This window comes from Ranitomeya imitator, chromosome 1 (assembly GCF_032444005.1).
Source record: "Ranitomeya imitator isolate aRanImi1 chromosome 1, aRanImi1.pri, whole genome shotgun sequence".
NCBI lineage: Eukaryota > Metazoa > Chordata > Amphibia > Anura > Dendrobatidae > Ranitomeya > Ranitomeya imitator.
The window spans coordinates 1,131,183,511-1,131,199,402 of record NC_091282.1 but is presented as its reverse complement, the minus strand read 5'-3'; the positions used below and the strand labels follow the sequence as shown (position 1 = coordinate 1,131,199,402).

Below are 15,892 nucleotides of genomic sequence, written 5' to 3'. Positions count from 1 at the left end.
ATGCTCCATACAGATATTTGCCCCATATAATGTTGCACATGGCCCCATAAGATGCTTCATACAGATATTTGCCCCATATGCTGTTGCTGCGATTAAAAAAATAAAAAATTACATACTCACCTCTCAGGCCCCCGGCATTTGCTATATTCACCTGCTCCCCGTTCCAGCGCCGCCCATCCTCCGCGCTGACTGTTCAGGCAGAGGGCGGCGTGCACCAATCGCGTCATCGTGCCCTCTGACCTGAGCGTCAGTGCAGAGGACGGGGAAGACGCAGCGGCACCGACGGTGGAACGGGAAGCAGGTGAATATCATGCACTGCACCCAGTCATACTCACCTGCTCCTGGCGCGGTCCCCCTCACACGCAAACACAGGGAGAACATACAAACTCCTTGCAGATGTTGTCCAAGATGGGATTAGAACCCAGGACCCCAGCACTGCAAGGCTACAGTGCTAACCTCTGAGCCACTGTGCTGCCCCTGTCTCATCCTTATATCAAATTAAGCATTAATCAGTATTCCAGCTACATATTACACAGACAGGTAGTCTTCTTATAGTTCTCCAAATTAAAATTATATGTAGACATGTAACCATATAGTCTCTGTGTGCGTCGGCTTCCAAAGAAAGTAATGATAAATCAATGAAACTTTACTTGTAGGATTCAGTAAGTAAATTTGGAGAAGTAGCTATACATGTATGAGGGAGATAGGTTTTCTCCATTGTTGTGGGGGTCCTGCCGCATGACCTGAGGGGGTTGTATTCAGCTCATACAGAGGATTTTCACATAATGCACTTGCAGATATGTATAAATAGCAGAAGGCAAGCGAGTCCAGAACTTCAAGACTTCACCCACACCCATACAGGACAGTACAATTCTTTTTGGGCCAATACCCATGACAGCAAATAATGTGCTCCAACACTCGAGCACTGAAGATTAGACAGTAAAGTATGTTTAAGGGAGGGTTTACAAAGACCATGCGAGTTTACTTGCTTTATCATCCTTGCTACCAAACATGGTGTGATAAGATACCTTGGATCTCCAAGGTTTACAGAGATTGTAGTGAACCTAATAGCAACACCGCAATCATATCTACCATTGATCTTGATACAGATGTACAGAAAATGCTCAGGAGGGAAAGCTGTATTTGACTGAATTATGTACGGTATACTGACAGTAATGATATTTTTTGTGTTGGGCTTTTATATGGAATGTTCTCCTGGTGTTTGCAAGGGTTACTCTAGGCTTTCTGGTTTCTTCCCACACATTGATAAGTGTACACTTTCCGAAGCACAGGCGTTGGACTGCGCTGCAGTATATGTTGCAGCTGTATAGCATCAGAAAAAAGAGCAGAACTTACATTGCATAATACAAGATCTACTTACAGCAGCCACAGGGATGAGAATTTCTACAAACAGACCAGCAAGTGCATGTTTTATGTCCTTGTCTTTCACTTCCAAGAAGTACTGTGCGCATTCCTGTCCAAACACAAAAAGGATCATTCATTACAGTGACAATCTAGATGTGTAAATATTCAGCTTTATTACCATTTAAAAAACAAAAACACACATTTACTTGGCACCGACATCATTATGCACCACAAACTAGGTGTGATCAGCCGCCCACATATGCCTCGGAGAAGGATCGGTTCATAGAAAAGGCTGATCCTTTTTGTTTTCAGGGAAGTCTTGTGGCGAATTACTTTTCTGCCAGAAGAAATCATCTGACCGTTTGGCCAAGCACTCATGTATGGGGGAGTCAAGAGAAGAAACCGACAGTTATCTAACGTCTATGGACAGCTTTAAGGCCGGGTTAAGTCTTAGAGCATTCAGGTTTACTCACCTAGGTAGAACTCATTAGCCATGGGAGAGTTGGGAGGGGTCGGCTGACTTTAACCCCTTTATGACCCAGCCCATTTTGACCTTAATGACCTTGCCATTTTTTGCAATTCTGACCGGTGTCCCTTTAAGAGGTAATAACTCAGGAACGCTTCAACGATCCTAGGGATTCTGAGACGTTTTTTTCGTGACATATTGGGCTTCATGTTAGTGGTAAATTTAGGTCGATAGTTTTTGCGTTTATTTGTGAAAAAAAATCAGAAAATTGGCAAAAATTTCGCAATTTTCAAAGAGTTATGTGACACAAAAAATAGTTAATAATTAACATTACCCACATGTCTACTACTTTACATCAGCACAATTTTGGAAACAATTTTTTTGCTAGGAAGTTATAAGTGCTTTTCTTTTTATTTTACCCCAAAAAAATTTTTAGCCTTAATTTTTTCATTTTCACATGGGCAACAGGATAAAATGGATCCTAAAATTTGTTGGGCAATTTCTCCTGAGTACACCGATACTCATATGTGGTCACAAACCACTGTTTGTGCACACGGCAAGGCTCGGAAGGAAAGGAGCGCCATTTGACTTTTGAATGAAAAAATTAGCTAAAATCGTTAGCGGACACCATGTCGCGTTTGGAGAGCCCCAGTGTGCCTAAACTTTGGAGCTCCCCCTCAAGTGACCCCATTTTGGAAACTAGATCAAAGGAACTAACCTAGATGTGCGATGAGCACTTTGAACCCCCAAGTGCTTCACAGAAGCTTATAACGCAGAATCGTGAAAATAAAAAATAATTTTTCTTTCCTCAAAAATTATTTTTTAGCCAGCAATTTTTAATTTTCACAAGAGTAACAGCAGAAATTGGACCCCAAAAGTTGTTGTTCAGTTTGTCTTGAGTACGCTTATACCCATATGTGGGGGGGAATCACTGTTTGGGCACCTCGGGGCTCAGAAGGGAAGTAGTGACGTTTTGGAATGCAGACTTTGATGGAATGGTTTGCGGGCATCATGTTACGTTTGCAGAGCCTCTGATGTGCCTAAACAGTAGAAACCCCCCAACAAGTGACCCCACTTTGGAAACTAGACCCCCCAAGGAACTTATCTAGATGTGTGGTGAGCACTTTGAACCCCCAAGTGCTTCACAAAAGTTTATAACGCAGAGCCGTGCAAATAAAAAATCATTTTTTTTCCTCAAAAATTATTTTTTAGCCCACAATTTTTTATTTTCCCAAGGGTAACAGGAGAAATTAGACCCCCAAAGTTGTTGTGCAATTTTTCCCGAGTACGCTTATGCCCCATTTGTTTGGGTAAACCACTGTTTGGGCGCACGTCGGGGCTCAGAAGGGAGGGAGCACCATTTGACTTTTTGAACGCAAGATTGGCTAGAATCAATGGTGGCGCCATGTCGCATTTGGAGACCCCTGATGTGCCTAAACAGTGGAAACCCCTCAATTCTAACTCCAACACTAACACCAACACACCCATACCCTAATCCCAACTCTAGCCATAACCCTAATCACAGCCCTAACCCCAACACACCCCTAACCCCAACACACCCCTAACCCTAATCCCAACCCTAACCACAAGCCTAACCCTAACCTTAACCCTATTTCCAACCCTAACCCTAACTCCAACCCTAAGGCTATGTGCCCTTGTTGCGTATTCGTGTGAGGATTATTCCGCACAGTTTTTGAAAAATCCACAGGTAAAATGCACTGCGTTTTACCTGCGGATTTACCGTGGATTTCCAGTGTTTTTTGTGCGGATTTCACCTGCGGATTCCTATTGAGGAACAGGTGTAAAACGCTGCGGAATCCGCTCAAAGAATTGACATGCTGCGGAAAATACAACGCAGCGTTTCTGCGCAGTATTTTCCGCACCATGGGCACAGCGGATTTGGTTTTCCATAGGTTTACATGGTACTGTAAACGTGATTGAAAACTGCTACGAATCCGCAGAGGCCAATTCGCTGCGGATCCACAGCCAAATCCGCACCGTGTGCACATAGCTTAATTCTAACCCCAATTGCAACCCTAACCCTAATTGCAACCCCAATTGCAACCCTAACCCCAATTGCAACCCTAACCTTAATTGCAACCCTAATTGCAACTCTAACCTTAGTTCTAACCCTAGCTCTAACCCTAGCTCTAACCCTAACCCTAGCTCTAACCCTAACCCTAGCTCTAACCCTAACCCTAGCTCTAACCCTAACCCTAGCTCTAACCCTAACTCTAACCCTAACCCTAGCTCTAACCCTAACCCTAGCTCTAACCCTAACCCTAGCTCTAACCCTAACCCTAGCTCTAACCCTAACCCTAGCTCTAACCCTAACTCTAACCCTAACCCTAGTTCTAACCCTAACCCTAGCTCTAACCCTAACCCTAGCTCTAACCCTAACCCTAGCTCTAACCCTAACCCTAGTTCTAACCCTAACCCTAGTTCTAACCCTAACCCTAGTTCTAACCCTTACCCTAGTTCTAACCCTAACCCTAGTTCTAACCCTAACCCTAGTTCTAACCCTAACCCTAGTTCTAACCCTAACCCTAGTTCTAACCATAATCCTAGTGGAAAAATAAAAGTAAATATATTTTCTATATTTTATTAATGTCCGGAATTCTCAGGAATTTTCTGCATGAATTCCTGAACGTGTGCACATAGCCTGAGGATTCTCTGGCACTGGGAGTGACGGTCATGTGACTTCAAGTGTGCGACATGTAACTTCCTGGCCACATCATGACTAGACCATGACCGGCCTTACTCAATACATTGCCACTGAGCAAGGCAGCAACATACAGGTGCTTCTCCCAAAATTAGAATATTATCAAAAAGTTAATTTCAGTTCTTCAATACAAAAAGTGAAACCCATATATTATATAAAGTCATTACAAACAGAGTGATCTATTTCAAGCGTTTATTTCTGTTAATGTTGATGATTATGGCTTACAGCCAATGAAAACCCAAAAGTCATTATCTCAGCAAAATAGATTACTTTATAAAACCAGCTTGAAAAATTATTTAAAAATCTGAAATGTTGTCCTACTGAAATGTATGTTCAGGAAATACACTCAATACTTGGTCGGGGCTCCTTTTGCATCAATTACTGCATCAATGCAGCGTGGCATGGAGGCGATCAGCCTGTGGTACTGCTGAGGTGTTATGGAAGCCCAGGTTGCTTTGATAGCAGCCTTCAGCTCGTCTGCATTGTTGGGTCTGGTGTCTCATCTTCCTCTTGACAATACCCCATAGATTCTCTATGGGGTTAAGGTCAGGCGAGTTTGCTGCCAATCAAGCACAGTGATACTGTTGTTTGTAGACCAGGTATTGGTACTTTTGGCAGTGTGGACAGGTGCCAAGTCCTGCTGGAGAATTACATTTCCATCTCCAAAAAGCTTGTCGGCAGAGGGAAACATGAAGTGCTCTAAAATTTCCTGGTAGACGGCTGTGCTGACTTTGGTCTCGATAAAACACAGTGGACCTACAATAGCACAGATGACATGGCTCACAAACCATCACTAATTGTGGAAACTTCACACTAGACCTCAAGCAGCTTGGATTGTGGCCTTTCCACTCTTCCTCCAGACTTTGGGACCTTGATTTACAAATGAAATGCAAAATTGACTTTCATCTGAAAACAACACCTTGGACCACTGACAACAGTCCAGTTCTTTTTCTCCTTGGCCCAGGTAAGACGCTTCTGGCGTTGTCTATTGGTCATGAGTGGCTTGACACAAGGAATGTGACACTTGTAGCCCATGTCCTGGATACATCTGTGTGGTGGCTCTTGAAGCAGTGACTCCAGCAGCAGTCCACTCCTTGTGAATCTCCCCTAAATTTTTTAATGACCTTTTCTTAATAATTTCAAGGCTGCGGTTATCCCAGTTGCTTCTGCACCTTTTTCTACCACACTTTTTCCTTCCACTCAACTTTCCATTAATGTGCTTGGATACAGCACTCTGTGAACAGCCAGCTTCTTTAGCAATGACCTTTTGTGGCTCACCCTCCTTGTGGAGTGTCACTGGCTGCCTTTTGGACATCTGTCAAGTCAGCAGTCTTCCCCATGATTGTGGAGCCTACTGAAACAGACTCAGAGACCTTTTGTAAATACTTAGGAAACCTTTGCAGGTGTTTTTTGTTAATTATTCTAATTTACTGAGGTAATGACTTTTGAGTTTTCATTGGCTGTAAGCCATAATCATCAACATTAAACGAAAAACACTTGAAACAGATCACTATGTTTTTAATGACGCTATATAATATATGAGTTTCACTTTTTGTATTGAAGAACTAAAATAAATTAACTTTTTGATGATAGTCAGCAGAACAGTGATGTTACTAAGAAGAGAAGACAGGCACTGGATCTAGGAGAGAATGGCTGTAGGTGAGAATATTAATACACTCATACTTCATTACATGCATATAAACACACTTACTTAAAAAAAATATACATGGCAGAGCTTTTTCAAGAAGTCTGTCCCTTTATAGACCACTCCGTAAATACCGTATTTTTCAGACTATAAGACGCACCCCAGGATTAGACCGCAGAAAATAGGAAAAACATTTTTTCCTATTAATTAAAACTTCCCTAGTGGTGTTAAGTGGAAGGGTCATTATCACTAATTTTATTGTAAGAAGGTAGAAAAGCGAGGCAATAAATCTATTGTGTCTCTCTGCAGTGTGTACTATACACACAACACAGCTCTGCTTCTCCTGCATGCACAAATACATACACACACAGCTCTGCTACATGCACACATACATACACACAGCTGATCTGTATGCACATATACACACACACACACACAGAGCTCTGTTGCCTGCACATATACATACACCGCTCTGCTGCAGGCACAAATACATACACAACTTTGCTGCGTGCACATATATATATATATATATACATACATAGCTATGCTGCATGCCCATACAGACATACACAGCTCAACTACATGCCCATATACAGTGCCTACAAGTAGTATTCAACCCCTTGCAGATTTAGCAGGTTTACACATTTGGAATTAACTTGGCATTGTGACATTTGGACTGTAGATCAGCCTGGAAGTGTGAAATGCACTGCAGCAAAAAAGAATGTTATTTCTTTGTTTATTTTTTTTTTAAATTGTGAAAAGTCTTTTCAGAGGGTCATTTATTATTCAACCCCTCAATCCAAGATCGAGATCTTTGGTGCCAACCACACACGTGACGTTTGGAGACTGGATGGCACTGCATACGACCCCAAGAATACCATCCCTACAGTCAAGCATGGTGGTGGCAGCATCATGCTGTGGGGCTGTTTCTCAGCCAAGGGGCCTGGCCATCTAGTCCGCATCCATGGGAAGATGGATAGCACGGCCTACCTGGAGATTTTGGCCAAGAACCTCCGCTCCTCCATCAAGGATCTTAAGAAGGGTCGTCATTTCATCTTCCAACAAGACAACGACCCAAAGCACACAGCCAAGAAAACCAAGGCCTGGTTCAAGAGGCGAAAAATCAATGTGTTGCAGTGGCCTAGTCAGTCTCTTGACCTTAACCCAATTGAAAACTTGTGGAAGGAGCTCAAGATTAAAGTCCACATGAGACACCCAAAGAACCTAGATAACTTGGAGAAGATCTGCATGGAGGAGTGGGCCAAGATAACTCCAGAGACCTGTGCCGGCCTGATCAGGTCTTATAAAAGATGATTATTAGCTGTAATTGCAAACAAAGGTTAGTCCACAAAATATTAAACCTAGGGGTTGAATAATAATTGACCCACACTTTTATGTTTAAAATTTATAAAAATTTAACTGAGCAACAAAACTTTTTGGTTTGTAAGATTTATGCATCTGTTAATAAATCCTGCTCTTGTTTGAAGCTTGAAGGCTCTAACTTATTTGCATCTTATTAAACCTGCTAAATCTGCAGGGGGTTGAATACTACTTGTAGGCATTGTAGACATACACATACACCTATTTGGAGGCTGCAGCAACAGAGCATTTGCAGGACCTTCCACTTGATTAGCTCAAGCACCTTTCAAGTCATATGATCAGCCACATGACCTGAAAGGTCCTGGAAATACTGATGCAGAAGGTCTTGCAGCTTCCTCTCCTGCTCTGCACCAATCACACAGATTAGAGTTAAGGTACCTTCACACTGAGCAACTTTAGAACGATAACGATCCGTGACGTTGCAGCGTCCTGGATAGCGATATCGTTTTGCTTGACACGCAGCAGCGATCAGGATCCTGCTGTGACATCGCTGGTCGGAGCTAGAAGGCCAGAACTTTATTTAGCGATGTGTTCACTTGTAACCAGGGTAAACATCGGGTTACTAAGCGCAGGGCCGCGCTTAGTAACCCGATATTTACCCTGGTTACCATTGTAAATGTAAAAAAAAAAAACCACTACATACTTACATTCCGGTGTCTGTCGCGTCCCCTGACGTCAGCTTCCCTGCACTGTGTCAGCGCCGGCTGGCCGTAAAGCAGAGCACAGCGGTGACGTCACCGCTCTGCTTTACGGCCGGCGCTGACAGTCAGTGCGGGAAGCTGACGCCGGGGGACGCGACAGACACCGGAATGTAAGTATGTAGTGTTTTTTTTTTTTTTTACATTTACAATGGTAACCAGGGTAAACATCGGGTTACTAAGCGCGGCCCTGCGCTTAGTAACCCGATGTTTACCCTGGTTACCCGGGGACTTCGGTATCGTTGGTTGCTGGAGAGCCGTCTGTGTGACAGCTCTCCAGCAACCAAACAGCGACGAAACAGCGACGCTGCAGCGATCGGCATCGTTGTCTATATCGCTGCAGCGTCGCTTAATGTGACGGTACCTTTAGACAAAAGGAAAGACAGCGGCTCTCTCTGTGACCAGGAAGGATGGGGTGTCAGTGTTCTCCTCCATCACAGGATGCTTGCCTTCGGACTAGAAGACGCTCACACTTTTTAACACTTTTTTCTTATTAAAAATTGTGTCCAAAAAAATACGGTAGCTACGTGGACATCTACAATTATATCTATTTTGTCCTTATAGTATAAATATCTATATAAAATAAAAGTTTCCATATGAAAGTTTCCTTTTACCAGTGTTCATATGATTCTTTTTAGATAAAAGTTACGTACTACATACCTGCATAAACTGAAAAGAGGCTTCAAAATCCTCTACCGGATACATTTTGACACGGAAGAATTTCATCCCCATGATCAGGCTGATGATGCTTTGCACCACATGTGGGCTTTGTTCCTTCTGCCGCAGTTCTTTTAATTCTGTGACAAACTTCTTCCTCACAGCCTGAAATCTAAATGATGAGAAGAAAGCAGGAGGAGCTCTAGTTAATCCAAATACACCGCCATGCCGCCGGATATGCTCTACTCTCCCCTGCAGTGTGAACGCATGGGATCCAGGCCATTTACAACCCCCTAGAGATGGCATAAAATTCAACAAAACAAACTTTCTTGACATGCCATAAAAAGGCTAAGAAATTCTTACTTGGATTGTGTAAGGACGCCTATGACTTCTGCATATAAATCTGCAATAATGTGCACGTTCCCAGTGTTGGTTCCTGAATACCTAGACAGAAATATACAGAAAGGATTAAGTAAAGAAATACAGCTCAGTGCTCTGCCAATATTTGCTCAAGTCCTAATTGGATTGCTTGGAGGGGAGAATATATTAAAAATAAACATAACAGCGACATTTTTTTTTATCCTGAAAAGGTAGAGCAGTGACCCATTCATTCTCAGGATCTTTTGGGCACTGCAGAGGTCAGAACTCCACCGATCCCAAAATCGGGTCATAGCTTTACAGGACAGTAATACTGCTTGAAACAAACTCTAGTAACAAAATTTTTCATGACCATGTCCTCCCTTGAAAATGGAGAAGTAATATCTTCACTTTTTGAAGGTGTTGATGGCCCTTTATCAGTATAATGCATGACAGAAGTGGCACTACAAATGGCAGAATAGATCTGAATACAGATACACATTGAAATGGCCGCTACTTAATGTAGCACAGAAGTTCAACCTGATAATATAGCGTGGGGGCAAGTTTTGCCAAATACAAACGTGATGTATTGCCTTTTGAACACCAATGATGAAAACCTTCAGACAATGTTCTGGAACTAGTTTGGATATGGGTTGTGGATTCTCCAATCTCCATCCGCATGTGGCGAAATATATCTGCTCAAAAGTTAAAGAACACTAAGGATTTTTACACTTCAACGGGGCTCATTCTTGTGTGGTGAAACTAAGGATTTTCACCGCATGCAATGCTTAATTGTAAAATCCACAGCTAAATCAATAGACCACAAGTGAATACTGAATATTACCAGCACAGAAGAAGACAACACCCGTGACCACCAAGGACAACCCCTGATAACTATTCTATGTGAAGATAGCTGGACTACATGATGGTCCTCAGGATGCCACGATAGAAAGGACAGGTTATGTTCTGACTGCCCTATTCCATCTTAGAAGTAATAAGAATGTTTTACCGTTCCCTCTTTTTCACTAGTACACATGGACTTTGCAGGTCTTATAAGAAAACCCACCATAAATGACTGTACAGCCCCTCACTACAATAATGAATATACGCGTCCTCAGAAGACATATGTCCACAAACCGATAAGAGCGGATTTCTTCAGTGAAATCCAGTTACATGAGTAAATAAGATAAGGGGAGACAAAGGAGGTTTTCTTTCCTACAACGTGAGAACATATGTTTAGAGGAGGCTAGTACAGGAAACGATAGTACAGGTGTAATGGTTACCAAGGAATAACACTTGTTCAGCGGTGAGCAGACATGTCCTAATCTGAAGCCAAGGGTCTAGTAAGCATCCTGAGTCACCAGTGGGGATGAGTGGACCCGTGGAAGTTCGTGTTCTCGTACAGGACCTGACCTTTATTCCAAAGTTTGGCTCGGGTATTAGAATTGCACCCAAACTTGAACCCCATTGAAAGCAATGGGGAACAGAACTTTTGAGCTGGGAAATTCTTTGTCTCTCTCTGACGTTTAGTGGTACGAGCGCCGAACTTTTAAGTTGAGGTTCACTCATCTCGTCACCAGTCATAGTAATAAAGGGGGCTGGCTGACTGGTTCATTTCAATAGCTAAGTCAATGTTATGCTGAAAAAGAAAAGAGGGACCGACTGAAGTCAGCTGGTCGATGGAGTTACAAAGGTAAAAATCGATCATAGATGGAGACTTACCCTTCTTTGTGTTTAAAGTGCTTAAAAGCCAAGTTGAGAACTTCCTGTATTAGGGGGTCTGGCACGGGGTGAACAGGAATCTGCAGTTTAAGATCACAGCGTTACTAGCAATAAACTGTCATGTACCTATCCGGCGTCCTCTCATCTAGATGATAGCTACTACATAACACAACATACACGAGACCGGAGGGCTCACCTGTTTGAGGACCTCGACCAAAACTAAACAGAAAATAAAGTCGACAGCCAGGTCTCTTCTTTCAAGTAAGTAGTCTCTTTCTCGCTGCTGTTCATCTCTGTAATACAAAGATTACACGTCCTAAACCAAACTGATTTCTAATCAAGGTTAAAGGGTGATGGTCTCATCATAGACCACCCTCTTCAAATTGTGCCTGCCGCTAAGATTAACTGATTATCCCAGGTTCAACCCTGGAAAAAGGGGCATTTTACCAGGAAGAGACTAAGGTAAAGCCTCCACCAATGCAGAACGGCATGGTGGCCATTCGCTATCACAGTGGTTGTGCATTTCAGGGGGATCTTAAAGTATGGCTCGAGACAACTCTTTGTAAAACTGAACAGAATTAGTTAGATAATTTACTAAACATGTTTTGGTAATATAATAAATGAATTACCCTTTAGACTTTGTGCTAGAGCGAGGCCTGTACTCATAGGATTCATCTTCAGTTCCATTTTGGCGTTTATACCAGTCAAACAAGGTGCGGAGTAGTGAGGGGAGACAGTGCTCTGCTACGGAGCTCATGCAGCTTATCACCTGTACAGAGGCAGATCGCAGGTTACAACAACTTGTTATATTCTCACTTCAAATTAAAAAAGCAAAAAAGAATATATTTGTAACATATTCCCATACAAATTGACTGACCCCGATCTTTACCTTTCTTTCCTGTAATCCTACTGTGATGCATACATTATTAAACACTCAAAATTTGGGGTAAAGGACTGACAATTATTTCATACAGGAGGGTTTTGCAAAAGCTAAAATCCTTAAAGAGGATGCACCCGAGTATCTCTACGTTTTTATTATCTAGGCTGGTAAGAAGCTAGAGACAGAAGGTAAGGAGGGGCACACAACATAGAACAAAGTGTACAATACTGGGTGATATTCTAAGACAGACAGGGTGGAGATGAGCGAATTGATTCAAAGCTGCATCTGTGGCCTCCAGACTGGAGACGTGCGAACTACATTCTAAGCTGCTGGAATCTATTGGGGCCTCTGCTAATGACTACGCCCGGTGAGACATCATGTGTGCACAATGCACTGGGCCCACAAATCCGAAGGTGTACCAGGGCTTACAGCTGGTAGCAGGCAGATAACAAGGATCCCATCCAAAGGCCACAGATGTAGCATCTAGATCCGGGCCCTGTAAATTTGCTTATCTCTAGTATAGGGGTATTCTCACTCTCCTTAACATGATATCACTGGAGATGAAGACTGGGCAGTTTGACTCCCCATCCCTTCTAAAATTTGGGAGAAAAGGCACTGCCAGAGCAGTTTGGTAATGGCTCTCTTTACTCTCCTCTTTATTTATTTTACTCATTTATAGTGGGGAAAATAAGTATTTGATACACTGCCGATCTTGCAAGTTTGGAGAGGTCTGTAATTTTTTATTGTAGGTACACTTCAACTATGAGAGCCAAAAATAAAAAACAGAAAATCACATTGTATGATTTTTACATAATTAAACTGCATTTTATTGCATGAAATTGTACCGGTTTGAACTCGTTACCTGTATAAAAGAAACCTGTCCACACAATCGATCACAAAATTGACAAAATTGTAGACATGCACAAAGCTGGGATGGGCTGCGGGACAATAGGCAAGCAGCTTGATGAGAAGGCAACAACTGTTGACACAATTATTAGAAAATAGAGAAAACAAAGATGACTGTCCATGTTCCTCGGTCTGAGGCTTCATGCGAAATCTTACCTTGTGGGGTAAGGGTGATTCTGAGAAAGGTCAGGAATCAGCAAAGAACTACACGGGCGGACCTGGTCAATGACCTGAAGAGAGCTGGGACCACAGTCTCAAACATTACCGTTCGTAACACACTACACTGTCATGGATTAAAATCCTGCAGGGCACATAAGGTCCCCCTGCTCACGTCAGCACATGTCCAGGCTTGTTTGAAGTTCACCAATAATCATCTTGATGATCCAGAGGAGGCATGGGAGAAGGTCATGTGGTCGGATGAGACCAAAATAGACCTTTTTGGTATAAACTCCAGACGCAGCGTTTGGTGCAAGAAGGATGAGTACAACCCCAGTAACATTGTCCCAACTGTGAAGCATGGTGGGATACATCATACTTTAGGGATGCTTTTCTGCAAAGGGGACTGCACCGTATAAAAGGGAGGATGGATGGGTTCATGTATCGCAAGTTATTGGTCAACAGCCTCCTTCCCTTAGTAACAGCATTGAAGATGGGTCGTGGCTAAGTCTTCCAGCATGACAATGACCTGAAACACACAGCCAGGGCAACTAAGGAGTGGCTAAGTAAGAAGAATTTCAAGGTCCTGGAGTGACCTAGCCAGTCTCCAGACCTGAATCCAATAGAAAATCTATGGAGGGAGCTGAAACTCAATGTTGCCCAGAGACAGCTCCGGAACCTGGAAGCCCTGGAGAAGATCTGTATGGAGGGGTGGGTCAAAATCCCTGCTGCAATCTGTGCAAATTTTGTCAAGAACTACAGGAAACATCGGATCTCTGCAAACAAAGGTTTATGTACCAAATATTAAGTTCTGTTTTTCCATTGTATCAAATACTTATTTCATGCACAAAAATACAAATTAATTATGTAAAATTCATACAATGTAATTTTCTGGATTTTTTTTAAGATTCTGTCTCTCACAGTTGAAGTGTACCTACGATAAAAATTACTCCTTTGTAGGTGGGAAAACTTGCAAAATAGTTAGTGTATCAAATACTTATTTCCCCCAAAGTATATATCGCCACTTATTCCCACAACACTTTAAAGACATTAATCAGCACGGACCCCATTGGGGCTAGTGGAAGTGGCATTTTGATGAAATTCTGACATGCCACAGTCAATCAACAGTGGTGATCCAAGGACAATTGTATAACTTTTTCCATTCACTTAATCAAGCAGGAAAAAAAGTTGCAGACTTGAATCATTAACAGTTATATCACTATGTAAAGCCCCTAATCCATCTCATCTATCGCATCCCATTTTTTTAGCTCTGACATAAAGGTCATTTGGGCATGTCCAAATACCCCAGGTGGGGTTACTCCATATTCAGTATTTATGGGGAAAGAAAAGAAAATGTATTAAAGGGGTTTTCCACTTCTGTGGTATTGATGACCTGCCGTAGAATAGATTAATTATAGAAGATCGGTGAAGGTCTGACACCAGGCACCCCACCTGGTGGGGCAGCGGCCAGATAAAACAGGACGATATGAAGTACCTGGGAATGGAGACTACATAGTGTACAGATATCTGCTGCTCCACTCCGTACACGGCTTTCATCTAGCCACTGCCAGCTCTCGTAATAGTTGATCCGTGGGGGTGCCAAGGTTTCACACCACCACCAATCTGATACTGGTGACCTGTCCTAAGGCAAGGTCACCAACATATCAGTGGAAAATACATTTAAGAATTTACAACTAATTATTTTAAAAAAAGTTAAGAAATTTGCAGATACCAACAGCCAGTCGCATTCAGGGAGCCTCGGATTCCAATATAGGCTTTGGTGCATAAAGTTTTTATTTGCGGCTGGCAAATCATTATGTAGTAGATACGCTGACTTTATCAACTGGTAAGAGTTTATCACTAAGTATACATGCTAATATTTAACATTCACTTAGTAGATCTTGTTTCAGATTTACTTTATATTCTAAGGGTTATATTTATGCCAATACCAAATAAGTATTCTTTTATTTTAGATTTTACTGCTGATGCACAAAATATGTATCTTTCATAGAGTAGAAAAAAGACATGTTTCGCATTGCCACACGCATATATCGTACTTGCTTTTTTTGTGACCCGAACATTTTACGTTAACACCAATTTAAGTTGCACAAAGGCTACAGATTGGAAAAAAAGCCAATCTGATGCAGGTTTAACTGAAAGTAAATTTAATTTAAATATTGTTGTTTTTTTTTCAGTGTTCATCATCTAATATATAATTGCCTAGAATACTACTTCCTGCAATTTGTGCCAACTTCCTGTCCGGAGCTAATGTCCGGAGCTAATGTGCGGAGCTAATGTCCGGAGATAAGTGACGTCAACAGTGTCCAGTGTCTGATTGGTTGCCGCCTGCTGCGAGCGACCAATCAGAAACGTGCCGTACTGTGACACACTCCGCCCGCCATTTTGGTGTGATTTTTGAATTTTTACCTCACAGCAAGTTTCTACTGCGTGGAGGCGGGCCCAGTGACGTTGCTCTTCAAGCTCCTGCCGAATTTTGTCAAAAAAATGATAATACCATTTACCAAAACTATATATATTTAGTTGTGAAGTGGTTCAGTGACATTTTCACACCAATTTTGAACTTTTGTTTGGTGTTTTCTCCATATACTGCCTATTATTCACTGACTGTTATACTGAGAGACTGCCGTTTATTAACCTCTTCTTTGCCACATTGGGTATATTGCTCTATTATTTGCCACATAAGGACATTGTCCATTATTGCCCAGCAATTTCTCTGCAATATAAACTGCCTATTTATTAATATCTGCATTCCTGCAAAGAACTATTGCCTATTATTAACTGGCTATTTTCCTACTACCTGACATTGTTCTTAAGCAAAGAACCGTTGTTGTGGCATTTGCCACAACACGCAAAGTTGTCGTCTGATGTCTTTCATCCCTCCCCTCATAAGCATGTTCATGGATCCTGTGTAACTGTA

At 42.2% G+C, this 15,892-nt stretch overlaps 1 protein-coding gene across 8 annotated transcripts in view; it reads right to left on the bottom strand.

Moving 5' to 3' along the window:
- The window catches only part of FRYL (FRY like transcription coactivator), a 409,884-nt gene that overhangs the window by 143,328 nt on the left and 250,664 nt on the right, over positions 1-15,892 (bottom strand). For all 8 annotated transcript variants that reach the window (XM_069744494.1, XM_069744495.1, XM_069744489.1 and 5 more), the window contains 6 exons: positions 11,642-11,781; positions 11,209-11,305; positions 11,013-11,092; positions 9,297-9,377; positions 8,937-9,105; positions 1,382-1,474 (listed from right to left, as the gene is read on the bottom strand). In XM_069744494.1, coding sequence (XP_069600595.1) covers positions 1,382-1,474; positions 8,937-9,105; positions 9,297-9,377; positions 11,013-11,092; positions 11,209-11,305; positions 11,642-11,781 — 660 coding nt within the window. The remainder of the gene's footprint in view (positions 1-1,381; positions 1,475-8,936; positions 9,106-9,296; positions 9,378-11,012; positions 11,093-11,208; positions 11,306-11,641; positions 11,782-15,892) is intronic.